Source organism: Thamnophis elegans, chromosome 9 (genome assembly GCF_009769535.1).
Source record: "Thamnophis elegans isolate rThaEle1 chromosome 9, rThaEle1.pri, whole genome shotgun sequence".
Lineage (NCBI taxonomy): Eukaryota > Metazoa > Chordata > Lepidosauria > Squamata > Colubridae > Thamnophis > Thamnophis elegans.
Window position 1 is genome coordinate 23,184,716 of NC_045549.1, and position 17,421 is coordinate 23,202,136.

The 17,421-nt window shown below is 40.1% G+C and overlaps 1 protein-coding gene across 1 annotated transcript in view; it reads left to right on the plus strand.

The window, feature by feature from the left end:
- Window positions 1-6,336: 6,336 nt before the first annotated feature.
- Window positions 6,337-17,421, plus strand: part of ARHGEF38 (Rho guanine nucleotide exchange factor 38) — a 61,293-nt gene continuing 50,208 nt past the window's right edge. The window contains exon 1 of the mRNA XM_032223585.1: window positions 6,337-6,694. Within this exon, the coding sequence (XP_032079476.1) occupies window positions 6,490-6,694 (205 nt within the window). The 5' untranslated portion in view covers window positions 6,337-6,489. The remainder of the gene's footprint in view (window positions 6,695-17,421) is intronic.

The following is a 17,421-nucleotide window of genomic DNA, read 5'->3' on the forward strand; positions in this document are numbered from 1 at the left end:
CTAATGTTGGATTTTTCCCCTTACCAGAGGGAGCCCCCTTGTGGAATACTGTGAAGCCATTACCATGGCACCTCCACTGCGCTGTACAGTAGAAGCCATTTGAAGGCACAACAGGCTGTCTCGTATAACAACACACACCTCAAGAAGTGTTAGGGGTGTCCTACTGCCACAGTATTTGTTTCCAGAAAGTAAGTCATCTGTGTACCAAGTGGTTGAAATTGCTCGAGGCGATCCAGAGTTATGCTGGAAAACACACACAGACACACAACACACACACACACACACATACACACACAGAGGGTGGGAGGGAGCCATTTTTAGATAGATAGATAGATAGATAGATAGATAGATAGATAGATAGATAGATAGATAGATAGATAGAAGGTCAAAATGGTTGGGAAAATAGAACTTTAGAAATATATAAATTGTAGACCTGTTTTGTGGGGGAGGGGGGCAGTTTAGAGAAACCATTGTTGAAATATACATCAGTATTCAGCTGGGAGGGCATCTATGTATGTCTCTTGTCTTGTTTTTATGCACATTTTTGTTTTATTTAGTGTTGTTCCTTTTGGAGTTTGTATTTTAACTTTGAAAATAAAAAAAAAATTAAAAAGAGGTCCAAGTGTGGAGGATTTGATAGAATAAAAGAACTTGATATTCTGGCTTCAGGCATTTGAACTGCCAGTTCTTTTTTTCCCTTCTTTCCTCCTTTGCAGCCATTGAAGTCAAATTTATGAACTGGCAAGCATCCATTTGCATAAGAGGCAAATTTATTAACATTGAAAATAAGTAATAAATTTCATTCACTATGCATACTTACTTTCTCTAGATCTCCATATCTATGACAAAAAACAATACAAATATCCTAAGAAATCCTAGCCGTTAATCAGATACTAAAATCCCATTGAAATCAATGGTGCTTGAAAGAACATGAATAAAGTAAAAGTAAGGTTAGAATCTTATAACATACTGGTTGGGTTCTCACATTGCACATTGTCATGATATCCTTAATTTGGTTTTAGAACTGTAGGGTTGGAGTTTGCAAATAATGGTTTCTCACTTAGCACAGTTAGACCCAGTGCTTGTGGCAACCCCCTCTCTCCTAGAAAAATGAAATATTTTGAGAAATTTTGGCAGAATGTTATATTTCCTCTAAAAGAGAAATTAAACCCTTAAAAGGAGACAGAAGCTCAGAGCCACAGTTCCCTGCTCCCAAGCAGATACAAAGCTGAGGCCAGGTTTTAGAAATACAGATTTGGTAATCCATTCAAGACAGGCTACTTTGAACAAACATAGAATGGTAGGATTAACCTTCACTCAAGATCCAAAGCAGGAAAAAGCCATTAAGACACAATATGAATTGTCCACAGAACACAAGCCTCTTCAATACCTCATCACTCTGCATTTCGGACATTAAAACATTAGAGAGGGTACCGAGGTATTTTACAAGAAGAGTACTCTACTCCTCTGCTCATAATAAAATTCCTTATACCACCAGGCTTGAAATTTTAGGCCTGGATAACCTTGAACTATGCTGACCTAAGCTTAGTATACAAGATTATCTGCCATAACATCCTACCTATTAATGACTACTTTTACTTCAACTGCAATAACACAAGGGCTATCAATTGATACAAACTAAATGTAATCTGCTCTAATCTTGATTGCAGAAAAAACGAATTTCAGCAATAGAATAGTAAATCTGTGGAACACTATTGCTAGTTCCTCTAACCCTTTTACCTTAAACTGTCTACCATGGATCTTATGTGTTTCTTAAGAGGTCCCTAAGGGGGCGTGCATAAGCACACCAGCGTGCCTACCGTCCCTATCCTACTGTCCCCATTTATATGTACTCATTTTATTCTATTCTCCAAGGCACCTGCGGGTGGAAACTAATCAAGGAGAGAAGCAACTTAGAACTGAGGAGAAATTTCCTGACAGTTAGAACAATTAATCAGTGGAACAGCTTGCCTCCAGAAGTTGTGAATGCCCCAACACTGGAAGTCTTTAAGAAGATGTTGGATAGCCATTTGTCTGAAACGGTGTAGGGTTTCCTGCCTAGGCAGGGGGTTGGACTAGAAGACCTCCAAGGTCCCTTCCAACTCTGCTGTTGTATGTTTTTGTATGTTTTATATGTTTATGGCTATGTTTTGCTTATTTATATCCATTTTTGTACCATTTTTTCATGTGTCCATATCTATATCTATACTGATACTTGTTTTCTTGTACTTGTTGACAAATAAATAAATAAACTTCAGCTATGACCCATGCATAGTCCCATGGAAGTCTGACAGCAACCAATAGAATACATGCTCTTGCCACAGGAACAGGAAGCTCAAGTTCAAAGCCCAGAGAGAGTATAAATAACTCTCATTTTCCATTCCATGTGTTCAGCTACCCAGAATCACATGTGCTTGGTGGTTCTGCTTCACCATTAAACCATCTTGCCAATCAGCCTCCATGTTTCCAGTGCCTTTCTCCCCACTTGGAACTGAACCAGATGGATATTTCTTCCAACAATTGCTTAAATAAAGGCTTAATAAAGTGAGCCCAGCTTCACTTAGAGGCAAGCTCTGCTAAATACTGTAGGACTTATTTCTGACTAAGTATGATTTTACAGCATATTGCTTAAATGTAACAGAGGTACCAGACAGAGTCATTACTATTTTTCCATATTTCTATTCCAAAGAGTTCATGCAAATCAGCCTGGAATGATGTTTAATGCACATAAAAAAACAGACAGCATTTTGATTGCACTGTTTCACTCCACAGATTGTGACTTTCTGACCATCCTCTGCAAACTAGAATACTGGACATGTGGCTTCTGTGTTCTCCCAAGTTTCATTGTCCACCAACAATAAACTTTCAGCCTGACATCTCTTTGTGTCTCTCTCTGTGTGTATTCTGTTGTACATATCTGGGAGAGTACAGTATATGTTTGAGATAACTGGTAAGAGTTGTTTTGCTTACATGCATTTTAATTTATTTTTAACTTAGGCATCAACTGAGATGTGGGAAATGCTGGGCTCAATTATGGGCGTACGTTAAGGATTACTTGTAATATAAAATGATTGATGATAGAATGCAGATAAAGGGTCCTTCAGGTTGGATGGCACTCAACATACTATAAAGGAAGAGCTAAGAGTTTTTCAGAGTACTAATGGTGTTTATGGTGTGGTTAGATTAAAGCTTTCAGGCCATCTAGTTACTGATGTTGCCATACAGGAAAAGAACATCCGAAGCTGCAAAGATAGAATTATAGTAAGAACATGGAATGTAAGAAGTACTCGCGGAAAGGACGCTCAACAGAACTACAAATGAAATGCAACAACTACAAAGTCACATTTTTAGGAAACAGCAAATTGTGTTGGACTGGAATTAGACACTTTGTCAGAAAATCACGTTGTTTATTACTCAGATAAAAAAGGAAGAAGAAACAGTATTTTACGAATGAAGGATATATGTGTCCCAGGATAATGTTACAGGATCCAATCTGGGCTGGTCACTGGGACCAGAGGTTTTGTCTTCTGAGCTTTCAGACTCTTCTTGGAGCCCATCCTCAGGGAACATGGAAGATTCCAGAAAATGGGCTCCACCATGAGTCCAAAAGCTCGGAAGAGAACAGCATATTTTTATTAGCATTTTTTAGAGGTAGTCCTTGGGTTAAGAGTACTTGTTTAGCAACCATTCAAAGTTACAGTGGAGCTGGAATTAGGAGTACCTATGATGAATCCTCAGAATTCTGACTGTCATATCATCCCCTCAGTGACATGTTTGCCATTTGTGACTTTACCAGCTGGTTTCTTACAAGCAAAGTCAATAGGGAAATCACTTTTTTTCTTCTTCTGAGGAGCCCCACCATGGAGATCTCTGGGATCTCATAATCTATAGCATCAACAACAGGATCAACAATCAACAAAGAAGTACCCTGCAGAGTAGCCATGAAGACCTTAGAAAATATATCCAGGTATTGTGATGTTTCTATACCTACTGAGAGGTCAGGCCTGTTTGTTTTAGATCTTATGTACAAATATTTAGAAGGAAGGCAAATAATGTGAAATAAGACTTCTTGTAGCCAACGTCAGTTACTGCTGACTTCATGGGTACATCCATGCAGTTTTCTGGCAAACAAAAGAACAACATTTTTCTAGGATGTTTATTTTCAATTTCCCAGTCTAGATTACAGTCCTGAGATTTCTTAGTGCTCTTTCATTCTAGTCACTAGATCCAAGTTAATCTTGCCTCATCAGATCAGTCATGGGTTAGTAGAAGGTAGGGTAAAAAAGAGCCGTTATGTTGTGTCAATTCTCTATAAATTACATTGGGGAAAACTGAAAAATAATCCAACTAATACTTTAATAGTTTATTTACTTAGACAATTTGTATTCTGTCTTTTTGAAAATGAAGTATTATGTAATGTGTGTGTTTTTGTCTGTGTGTGTGTGTGTGTGTGTTGTCTTCAAGTCAATTTTTGACTCCTAGCAACTCCCTGGACTAGTCTTTGAAGTTTTCTTGGCAGGGTTTTTCAGAAGTGGTTTGCCATTGCCATTTTCCTAGGGCTGAAAGGGAGTGACTGGCCATTGGCACCTAAGGCAGGACTAGCCTGCCATTTCCAGCCTGGTTCCTAAACCACTCTACCAAATTGACTGTTTCACGTAAGAAATTAGAATCCACTTTGTTTCTTTAAAAAAACAACTAAATGCTACAAATTTGAAAAGCTGGATTTTAAAACTGAATTTAAAAGGATTCTGACACGTTTTCTGAAAGTAGTAATAGAAAGGATGAATCATCACTACAGAAGAAAATATGTTTCGCTATTTCAGAACAACACAGGATGTTGTCCTCCGCTTCTTAATGAGAAAAGTGCTCCCTCATTTACGCAAGCTTCAAGTGATCAAAATCAGCATTTCAAAGGCTTTTTTTCTTGGACTGAAGTTACTTTTTTTATACTGCTGTCCCCACCAGAGAGGGAGAGATGAAATAATAGTAGTCATCATCATCATCTCAATTAGCTCATTAAGTTAATCTTCCCATGCTGCTTTTCCTGATCACACCATGTTATTGATTCACTTTTTGCTAATACATCTGCAGAACAGTCAGGCATGTTGGGTCACATTAAAATAATGATGATACAGATTCAAAATCTAGTCCCCCTACAACGGGGGGGGTGTGTGTCAAACTCAAGACCCAGGGACTGGATCTGGCCTACGGTGTGCTTAGATCTGGCCTGCGGGGCTGCCCTGGAAGCAGCAAAGTGCCTCTGCAAGAGAAAATTTCCATTTTCACTAGCAGAGGGTTGCAGGAGGCTGTCACAGTCAAAATTGGAGCTCAGGAGCCTGTTTTTGCTGGCAGAGTTCTCAGGCCACCACAGATGCCCTCCCCCACCTGACATGAGGGACATTGAGCTGGCCATGCCCACCCCAGTCCCCAAGGTGAAACCCAATCCTGATACGGCCCTTTAAAACTCAATTTCATTGAATTTGAACAACCCTGTCCTACAAAGATCAAGGGGGTGATTGGGGTTTTGTGAGGATCAGATGGGCGAAGGCTTCCCATCATTCATACTTCTTTCTCTGGAGAAAAACTGGCTTCCAGGTCTTTAAACCCACACCTGGGCTTTCAGCACTGCCCTCCTTTGAGGTAACTTTGGTAGTGCCACAAAATTTGGGGGGAGGGGTTTCATGCGTTTTGATTTCTTGATGAGAGAGGGGGGAGGAAGGACGGGGAGAGGGAGAGGAAGAAAGATCTGCCTCCCGATTGGCAATTTCATTTTTTTTTAATGTTTTACATATTTGAAGGGTGGGGGGAGATTTATTGCTCAATCCTGACAGCAAAATCCCTTGATCCTCAAGGAATTAACTTCTTTCTTTTAATAAAGTCCTTTAAGTAGGACAATGGAGGAGCTCTCAGTTTGATCTACATAACAGTGACCCTTCCTGCAGAAATAGCTTCAGAGACCTCCATACATTTTACCTCCAGGGGAAAATAAATAGGGCCTTAGGTGGACTTTCTGGCCAGCAGCCTTCAAAGCATGCCTGGTCTGTTTTTTGCATGAATTAAAAAAAAAAAAACCCCAAACAGATATTCTGCAACTTGTAAAAAAAAACAAAAAATGAAGGAAAGTAAATGAAAAGGAGGAACGCAAATACATGAACAGCAACTTCTAAAAAGGAGTTAATAAGGGAGATTTGGTCCCTGCTGCTATGTTATACCTGCTGCCGCAAACCTCTCAGGTAACAGGTGTCTGGTTCCCCAGTCAGTGTACTAAAAGATGACTTCATAGGGGTGGAGCCCGGTTGCACTGTAAAGGTGGCACTCAGGTGAGCCAGGTAAGAAGTGAACTTATGCGGGTCTCTTCAGCACGTCAGCTGTTCCTTGAAGGAAGCTGATCCTGTTGCCCACGCAACAAGCACAGGCACACCTCCCTGCTAAGCTCCTTGTATTATTATTGTTTTCCCAAACACCGGGAAAAGGAACACCTGCTTGGAAATGGAAACCAAAGATCCTACTGGAAAAGAAAGTGCCGGGGTCAGGAAAAAGAACCTCACTTTCCTGAAGCAGAGATTGTACATGCTGGAGAGGAGGAAGACGGACACGGTGGTGGAGAGCAGCATTGCAGGAGACCTCAACAGCAGCTCTGCACCTTTGAGGAGGAGCCAGTCAGATAGGAGCGAATACAACCTGAAATTGCAAGGTAAAAATTGGGCAGGGGAGGGAGGAAAAAGGAAAAATCCACGCTGCTTTTCTTAATATTTAGCCCAAACCATCTCAAAGCAATGGGCAACGATGGGCAGAAGTAATCCATATACTTGGAAACAATGATCAGGAGGAGGATGTTCTACTTGGAAGATTCTTAAGTCAACAAATACTTTTTTATATATATTATTGCTTCAGAAAGAGTAATAAGGTAGAAATACCGAGAAAGGTGCTTAATTTATCTCATTACACCGAAGGGAAGATTTTAATTAAAGGCCACATTAGCTTTGTTTACGAGTATACAATGCTTTAAAGTCATATTTTAGACAGGTGCGAAGTACCCTATTCTCAGTGTGGAAAATGCGTTTTGCTAAAAGTACAGACTTTATGGGACAGGCTACACGTGAAGTGAAATAATAGGAAGCAAGCAGGGGAAGGTTTGTCTAGGAAAGAGGAAAAAAAGGTTTTGCTTCATTATGTTCATGTTTGGATCTTAAACAAGTGAAGGGAGCATATTGATTTTTCCAGGCTTATGTCCCTGAAGACAACACTATGACATGAAGAAAACACTAATTTGTTATTTGCAGAACAAGGCAAGTCCAACTCTAACCGCTATGCATTTAAAATAACTGTGTGCAGGTGTGGGTGTATGTACAGATACAGATACAGATATACAGGTAGTCCTCAATTTACAACTACAGTCGGGACCAGAATATTCATTGATAAATGACACTGTCATTGCGTCTCGCCTGAATTTTTGCCATAAGGGAATCACCTTATTGTTAATCGACTCTGGCTTCCTCCATTGATTTTGCTTGTCGGAAAGTCCTCGGGAAGGTCATAAATAGTGATCACATAATTCTGAGACACTGCCACCGTTGTAAACATTTGCCAGTTGCCAAACACTGAGATCATGATCACCTGGCCATAGAAATGCCACAACAGTCATAAATGCATGAACCCATGGTAAGTTTTTCAATGCCATTGTGTCTTTGAATCATTAAGCAAATGGTCATAAGTTGTGAACTCCCTGTATAAAGGGGGGGGGGTGTTTCCTACTCTTAAAAAGTACCTTTCCTGATTCTGTATGAGAAGGTTAGGCTACATAATAATCATTTTGGATTGCTGCCAAAGTGGCTTAAATAATGGTGCATCTGTAATTCGCATTCACTCTGCAGGTGGAATGTAGGTTATAAATGCTGAACAGGTTTGTAACCTTGCCCTAAAGCAGCCTCACAGGAGCATTACAGTCCCAGGAACAGTGGAATTCAGGGACAAACAGTAGCCTGGGATGTAAAACTCATCCTTTCCATTTGCGGAACCTTCCTGTAGGATGCAGGCTGCATTTCCCTATATGCAAAGGGATTGTATGGTATTGACAGAGCAATTAGTCAGGAAGAATTTCCCTGTGACAAAAGAATTGCTAGATGCTTCCTTTGTTAAGGCAATAGTGGAAAATAGTTTTTTCTGCCCATTTCCAGTTCCCAGCTTTAGTCAATATACACAAGATCATTTTATAGGATTGACAGTAAATTCCATTAGTAATAGAAAGGCAGGAAAAAACAGGAATATAATTTACATTATTCTTACATCTATATCTCAAAAGCACAGATCTTTCCTGAACTGCTGTAAACAATACTTTGGGTAATCACTGGATGGTCCCAAAATAACTGACCTTCAGTTATTCTAGCTTTAACCCTTTTATGTATCTAATGACAGCAGAATAGAGATGGAAAATAGGAGAAAAGGTGATCCCTCCTCCATTCTGCACATGAAGTGACTGGAGGGATGGAAAAGGAGACCCTTTTGTTGGACATAATATGGGCATTTGTAACAAACCATAATCTGTTTTATTTGCTTTGATTTTAGAGTGATGTGTGGCACCAGCCATTATAGTTGATGGATTATGGCTTAGTAGTGTATGTGATGGGACACAGTGGCTCAATGGCTAAGATGCTGAACTTATCGATCAAAAAGGTTGTCAGTTCTGTGGTTCGAATCCCTAGTACTGCGTAACAGAGTGAGCTCCCATTACTTGTCCCAGCTTCTGCCAACCTAGTAGTTTGAAAGCATGTAAAATGCAAATAGAGAAATAGGGATCACCTTTGGTGGGAAGGTAACAGTGTTCCATGTGCCTTCGGCATTTAGTCATGCCGGCCACATGACCATGGAGACATCTTCAGTCAATGCTGGCTCTTCGGCTTTGAAACGGAGAGGAGCACCACCCCCTAGAGTCGGGAACGACTAGCATATATGTGCGAGGGGAACCTTTACCAAGTGTATGTGAATAAGGCCAAGAGGGTTAGGACAACGTGCAAACTTAATTCTTATCAATATAATTAGTTACTAAAAATATTTGGTGTCCCTGAAGAGAAATCATAAAATTTGTTCAGATTCTAGTGAGGCCTCTGGATGAAAAAGTTGCCTTGAGCTACATTGCCTGTTTATCGGATTTAGACTCAGTTCTCCTCACTACTCTTGCTATCAGCCCCTCCCGTTGGATTTCCTCAGAATAGGAAATCTCTTGTGGCTGGATTTTCACAACCAAGTAACCTCTGGATAATGTTAGTTGCTTGGACTTACTCAACTGCCTGGCTTAAAAAGCATATTATATGTAAATAATTCTAACCAGGTTTGACAACATTCTCAGCTTCATAGTACAGGTAGTACAGCCACGATTGAGCCCAAAATTTCTGTTGCTAAGCGAGACAGTTGTTAAGTGAGTTTGCCTCATTTTTTGCCATAGTTGTTAAGTGAATCACTGCACTTGTTAAGTTAGTAACACAATTGCTAACAATTCTGACTTTTCTTGTCAGAAGGTTGCAAATGGTGATCCCATGAGCAATTTAAACAGGAACTGAATCTACTAGAGTTAGTAAAATAACATAATGGATTACTTGAACACCTTTCCTCCTTAAGCCAATGTTTGCATAAGGCAGGACTTTTTTGTTATTTGTGGCCTAGATGGATGTATAGTGATCCTTTTTTTATATATTAGTTGCCATTCATTATGTCTAACTCTCCTATAAATTATTTACCACATTTTTATTTATTGTTTAATGTACCAACTCTGTAGGAATATAAGGACTGGATGTTTTTTTTGGTCTGGATGGATCAAGTTACAAATAGGAATATAGCAAGACATAATTATCACAGTGGAAAAACAATGCTTACATAAATATCTGTCGGCCTTTATAACTTCCTTTTTCATGTTAAAAGCTCTATTCAGATGTCATTCCCTTGGAGCTTTAGGTAATCATAGTTAATTAAATTGGTTAGTATTTTCAAAAGCCTAAAAACTTTCCCTGGTTTTTTTAAGGTAGCAAATACTTATATTGTATGACTAAACTCCCTGTCAAAACTGATCCTTAAATATCCTATTAATCAAATAGATATACTGTATGTAGTAGAACTTAATAATTGTACAAAATAAGATGTTAAGATTAAAAAAAACAATGAGTATGACTTGAAGTTTGATTCTGAAGCAATGTAGCATCTATTTATACATCTTCCACCCTATCATCAATCTAAACTTGATTCAAAAGTGGGAATTGGTATATTTACCATTTTGATTATGTATTCTTTCAAATGCAGTACAATGAAGGCAACTTACCTTACTTTTTAACTCGTAATGTATGCCAAATGCATACCTATGAACCAACCTTCAAGTCTTATGGGAACAGTCAGATAAACAATTTTATTTATTTACTTAAATGGGTTAGCTGCCCCACTCCAATGGATTTGGGGTGGTATAGTGTTGTTCTGGCCTAGGCTTCCTAATACAGTAAAAAGCACACACTTAATCCCCAAAGCCCTCTTTTTATATCAAAGGCTCTGGATTATGTTCATTCACAGCCCATAATGAGTTGTAAAGAGTTGTAAAGAGTCCTAGAGTAGGCTGCCAAAGTCCTTCGGGATCAGACTGATAAGCACCCACCTTTATCTTTTTTGAAATGCTGCCATAGACTTAATTGGCAAGTAGCTTGGCAAGGTCACACAGAGCAAAGAGTCAAAACGGAGCTTCAGAAGGTAAACTGACCAACATGAACCAAGTTGCTTTCTGCAAAGGCTCATGTGCCTTTGCTCCTCCTTTATGTCCTATGGGAGGGGCAATCACTTCCAAGCGTTACTCCCGAGTCATCCCTTCTGTTTTAACTGTTCTTGCCTTCTGGCAGCTCTGCGCATGCGCACACTGGGAGCAAGGGGAGCTTGTTCCTCTGCCTCGTTACTGTCTGGCTCTGGAGGCTCCGGAGGCCGCACAAAACTCCCAGATAGCCCTGGCCCTTTCTCTGCTTTGGCGCAGAGCCCTCGTCTGAGCCTTCCCCAGACTCCAGGACTGGCCCATGTTCCTCCCCATCCTCCTCGCTGTCCGACTCTGTTGCCAGCTCCACAGGCCGCTGGCAGACCACAACAAGTGTTTATGTGATTTCATTGATTAAATACATATAATGAATTACTCCTCTATATTTAATAGTGCCCTTTTTTCATCATGTAGCCGGGGGTTATAGTGATTAAGATGTTGGTACAGGATAAGGAGACTTGGTTGAAATGTACCTTCAGTCCCAAAAACTCACTGGATGATTTCAGCCAGTCAGTCTCTTTTAGACAAACCTACCTCAAGAGAATGCTATGGTGAGGATAAAATACAGGGGAAATCCTTGAGATGATGTCTCCTAAAGGTAACTTGGATATAATTCAAATGAGTGCATGAATTAAGATTGCAATCTAGTCATAATTTCTGGAAAGGTATTGTAAATTTTAGATAGTTGTAGATTGTGTATCTCTATCTTAATCTGCCTCCCAGCAACTGTGTTTTATATTGTTTTATATTTCTAAATCATTTTCAATCATCCCTTCGCAATCCAAGTGAATTGACTAATGTACGGATAGGATTATGTTATGTGATATGTTTGTGATATCCATTTTAGTTGGAAACTGCAGGATGCTTCAGAAGATACTAAAGCCTTTAGTGATACTTATGAGGTTCAAGACTGCAAAGGTATCCACAGAATGTAGTAAAAATAAAATCAAGAGGGCAACAAGTGCAGTCAAATTCTGCCTGGGTTTTTTTTTGCTTTTTTAATGTGGAATTTTGGCTGTAGTATCACAGCTGCAATCTTAACATTTTTGAACATAGTCTGCAGATACCCCTGCAAGACATGTAAACATAGTCTGCAGATACCCCTGCAAGACATGTAAACATAGTCCCGTATTAGGAGATGGACCATTCTAGTCTGCAACATACTGAATAGCTTCTAGAGTAGATTAGATGAGCCAAGGAACCAGTATCAAAAAATATCTTTGCCTTTCCTAACTATGTTGAGATGCTGTTAAGAAATTAATATTGGCTTAACATTTATTCCATTAGTAGCATTTGACTGCCGCAGAGCCTAACTGAAATGGCTGGTTTTAGATTAGATGGGTCTTTTAACTACCCTTTTATCCATCTTATAGTTATTTGAAGGTTATAAATGGTTACTGTTGGCAACTATAGTAGAGAAGATTTGCACCTAACAGATCATGGTCAGAGGTGGGCATCACATAATGTAACAACCAGTTTGGCCAGAACCGAAAATGTGAGTGTGCGCATGCGCCTTCCACTTTGTGCACATGTGTGTGGCCTCAAAAACATGATTATATAGGATGGGATGGCGCTGGGGCGGGTGGGCGGGCTCAATCGCTGGTTGGAACAACCAGTTCACCCACCTCTGATCCCAGTGTATTTTCAGTTAATGGTTCACAGTTTTATCCTATTACTATAGGGATGAATCATTTTATATTTTACTTGGAAGATTTAGAATATTAATATTTTTTGGTTGCTATGCTTTGAAAAGTATCCCCTGAAGATGCTACAGGAATCACACTTTGGAAGGAATTACAGTATATTGCAGAATTAATTCAGAAATTGTTTTATGTAGTAACTTTAGAATTCATAACCCAAGTAGGAGATATAGTATATTACCCACCTGAGCCCATCAGAAGCATTCACAATAAGGATATTATTTCTTCTTTGATAATTATTTATTGAATTTTTTTCAATATTCCAGAAAAACATTCATTCAAATATTAAAAGAATCTGAAGTTGAGGAATGGAAATCAAATATTTCCTGTAAAAGTTAGATGCCTTTTTCATAGCTACTTGCAATATATGGTTCAACAAAAAAAATGGTGTTTTGGATTACTTAAATAGGTATCGGTTGATAGACTTGATAATAGTTGAGCAGTGTCAAATTCTCTAACGGTTTGTGCAAGGTTATAGTGACTATAATGTTTCTTTGCCTGAAATACATAGGAAATCTGATACTGAGGGGAAACTTTCTTAGATGGCATAAATTTCAGCATTTTCTTCTGAAGGGAGTCAGATAACAGGGAACTACATGAAAGCTACTAAGCCAGAATTTATTTATTTTATTTTATTTATTTAGTTTGTCAAACATGTACGAGATAACAGGTATAAGTATAAACATGGACATGAGCACATGAAATGATTACAAATAGATGGGGACAGTAGGACAGGGACGTTAGGCACACAGGTGCACTTATGCATATCCCCTTTACGGACCTCTTAGGAATGGGGTGAAGTCCACGGTAGACAGTTTAAGGTCTAAGCTATGGGGGTTAGAGGAAGTAACAACAGAGTCAGGTAGAGCATTCCAAGCATTGACCTCTCTGTTGCTGGAGTCATCTTTTCTGCGATCGAGTTTGTATCAGTGGTGGATTTCAAATTTTTTTAGAACTCTTCTATAGATGTGGCCTGCTTTGTGGGAGTGGCTTGCTGGCCATGTGACTGGGTGGGAGTGGCTTGCCAGCCAGGTGACTGAGTGGGAGTGGCTTGGCAGTCATGTGACTGGGTGGGCATGGCCAACTTGCAAAATGTGGTGAAACTCATTTAACAATGCTCTTGCTTAGCAACCAAAAAGTTGGCTCAGAAACTCTGGCATTTGAAGCATGCAAGTCTTAAAGCTGTCAAGTTACAAGACCCTTGCACCCCTAACCCTTTAGAAAAAAAAACAAGGGGTGTTCAAACTTGACAGCTTTAAGACTTGTGGACTTCAACTCCCAGAATTCCTCCTCTCGCTCTTCATCTTGATGATGTGCGGATGGGCAGGGGGAGGGAGCTGGAACCGGTTCTAAATGGCACTGTAGATTTGTGGAACCTCTTCTATAGAAGAGGTTAGAACTGGCAGGAACCCACCCCTGGTTTGTATTTATTATTTGCCCGTGTATTATTGTGGTTGAAGCTGAAGAAGTCATTGACAGGTAGGAGATTGTAGTAGACAATTGTGTGCTATGCTTAGATCAGACCATAGGCAACGTAATTACCTCTGAACTCTTTATATCATTGAAATGCGGTTGAGAAATCAGAAGTTGCCATCCTCCTCAAATTCTCACATGTGCAAAACATTACCTTCTTTGGTCTTAATTAGTTCCATCAACAGTTATATTAATGAGGTTAAGACTAGCAAGGTTTCTCCATTCTAGTTCAAGCTTTCCTTCAAAGAGAACCTACCTATTTGCATTTAGCCATTATTACTGTTTGTGAGGTGAAACACTCCCCATAAGGTGTTTCACCCATTGTGTTAACTCATGATATGGTTTGCTTCCTTCATTAAGGCTGCTTTTATGACCATCATTATGAATTAGATTTATATGTAAACCAAGTCACTGTGTCAATCATATCATGATGAAATCAGTCAGTCAATCAGTCAATCTTTGCGTCACCCAGGAAGGGAAAGACATTTATGAATAGGAGTTAAGAAGGTGGAGAATTTGCATATATTCCTACAATTCAGACACACAGTTCATTTGCGTAAACATTTCAAGCATACTGTATAGGATTGTGATGGTGAACCTATGGCACACGTGCCACAGGTGGCACACAGGGCTTTCTCTGTGGGCATGTGTGCCATCATCAGCTGCACTTCTGGGTTCCGTTGCATGTATGCGTGAAGACCAGATGGTCCGGCATGCATGCACGTACGACCAGTCGCTCTCTTCCGGGTTCTATTGGGTGCATGCGCAAAGACCAGCTGGCTTGTATGCATGAGCACACGGGAACTCAGAAGAGAACGGCTGGCCACACGCACATGTGCACTAGCCAGCTGCTCTCTTCCTGGTTTCAGTGGTCCAGCGCACGCACACTCCTGTGTTGGCACTTGGTGCCAAAAAGATTAGCCACCACTGGTATAGGATATTCTGCAAATGAAATCTATTTAGTTATGATTTCCAATCATGTTCATGCTCTGTATTTCTGCTAGTTCAGAATTACTTTCTGGAGCTGAGTACTTTCAGCTCTGGAAAGGAAATTCATAACTTAGTGCACAGTGCATATTTTTTCATGTAGACAATCTCAGATTCAATTTCTGGTACCTCCATAAGATCTTCTGTGGATCAGAGTCTGGTTTTCTATTCCACAGATTTTCTGTCTGCCCAATTTGAAGGAACAGAGAGATTGAGATTGAGATTGAGATTGAGATTGAGAGAGAGAGAGAGAGAGAGAGAGAGAGAGAGAGAGAGAGAGAGAGGTTGCCTAGTAAGAGACAGAAAGATGAAGTCCTTTTCTTCCTTTAGAAGAGCTTACCCTTCCATTCTCCCCTTCTCAAAGCTGTCTCCTATTCTTGTGCGTCTCTACAAGCTGGTAAACATTTATAACAGTTGTGTGAACATGAAACTGTTAATCATAATAGATAATGCAATTTTGGATTTACATTCTTTTGGTTATTTATTATGCATTTGTCTGCACAGGGTATCACAACAAATCTTTGTATATTGCTCAGATGCTTTTTATAACTGAGGGAGTGTAAACATTGTGGAAGTAAGAAAATAAACATTTAAGGTTGCAAAATTTCGATATGACACCCTGGATTGTTGTTGGTAGTCAACTGGGTTCCCATGCCACATTAAACTAATTATGCAGTTAGTTTGTTTTTGGATAACAAGTTGATCGAACCAAATCAGGGCAGGTTGGTAAATCATAGTTAATAGGATTATTTATGACGTTAATCATTTGTGGCTAATTCAATAAATAATACCAGAATGTATTAGGATGTATAATACTTCCAACTACCACAGTACTAGCGAGAAAGACCAATAGACTAATAGCTTGCTAAGGACTATATTCTAGGAGAAATTAATGTGGAATATAACTGTTCATGTTACCAGTGAAATAAATTCTATATATAGTTCAAAGCACTAAATCATTAATGTTAAAAAGCAAACATAAGTCACAAAAACTGATTTTCCTGTAAACTATGTGTCTTTCAAAAAAAGGGGAAAATGGCTAGACAAATATATCTATTTTTTCATATATGTTTTCAAATATTACATTATCAAAGGAGTCTAGTGTTGTTTTTTGAAGGAAAAAAAGTTCTTTGCATATTTGTTTTCTTTGGACTGGAAGTATATTCCTCTGCAATTTACTAATTCCTCTTTTCAAAAGAGTAGAAAATCCACACCCTTTGTATTTCTCCTCTGGAGAAGCCTTCCCTCGGGGGCCCATGTGAGCTCTTGTCATCCCTCAGACAAATCTCTCAAGCGGATTCCCACAGAAATGTTGCAGAACCTGGAGTTTCCCACCTGGCAACCCACTTGCCCTCCCCTGCCCTTTTCTTTGCCCTATCCTTGCTCAGGTATACCCCTCTTCCTTTGAACCTGTTAAGAAAAATGTAGGGAATGGTTTTGTTATTAAAATCTAGCCTGATTCCTGACACAAAGCTCTCTTTATGTTTCCCCGAGGCTTCTTATTTGTAATGTAGTTCCTCCAGGGAAAGCTTGACAGGCAGGTAACCTGGCACCTCCAAGGACAAGCAAGCTGTATTTCACAACAGAAGGTGGCCACCGCTAATCTCACCTTCTTCCAGTGTTCTCTGCTGAGAACAAAAGGAGGGAGAGGTGGCTTCCTGCTTTGCCTTTGCAATAGGCACTTAGGCTTGCAATAGGCATTTGCCCAAATTTCATGCTTTAACATTTTCAGCAATTCCCTTGGTATCCCCAATCTTATCTGAATGTAGAAATCACACCTTCTACTCCCAGCATAACAATATTCGTATCCCTACAGATAGGGCGTGTAATCCAGTATTACAGAAGATGTTTCTCTTTTGTAGATTTGTCTGTGTGTGTGTGTGTGTGTGTTGCCAGGGTGGGCTTCAAAATTTTTAGCAAGGGGTTCTCTGCCCGGTTGTTGGGTGGGTGTGGACATGGTGGGCGTGGACTAGTCGGCTTCCTGCACGATGGCTGGGAAAGGGAGGTGTTTTTGCCCTTCCCAGGCTGCAGAGGGTTCCTTTGAGCCTCCGAGAAGGCAAAAATGGCTTTCCCAGGCTCTAGAGGCTTTCTGGAGGCTGGAAACAGGCCCATTTCCAGCCTTCCTGAACTTCCAGTAGGCCCATTTTTCACCTCCCTGAGCCTCTACACGCGCCCTGCACTTACCTGCATCCAAACGGGCTGCTTGGGGACTCCTGGGAAGAGCGGGGTGGGCAGGGCCAGCCAGGAGTGGGATTTTGGGGTTCTCGGAACTGCACAGAACCTTAGCTAGAGGTTCTCCCGAACCCCTGTGAACCCCCAGCAGCCCACCACTGTGTGTGTGTAAGAGAGAGAGAGTGATACAGGTACTCCTCAACTCATGATTGTAATTGAGCCGAGAATTACAGTTGTAAGTTCTGGTCATTAAGTGGGTCAACATGTGACTGTGCCCAATTTTACAATCCTTTTTGTAGCAGTTAAGCAAAT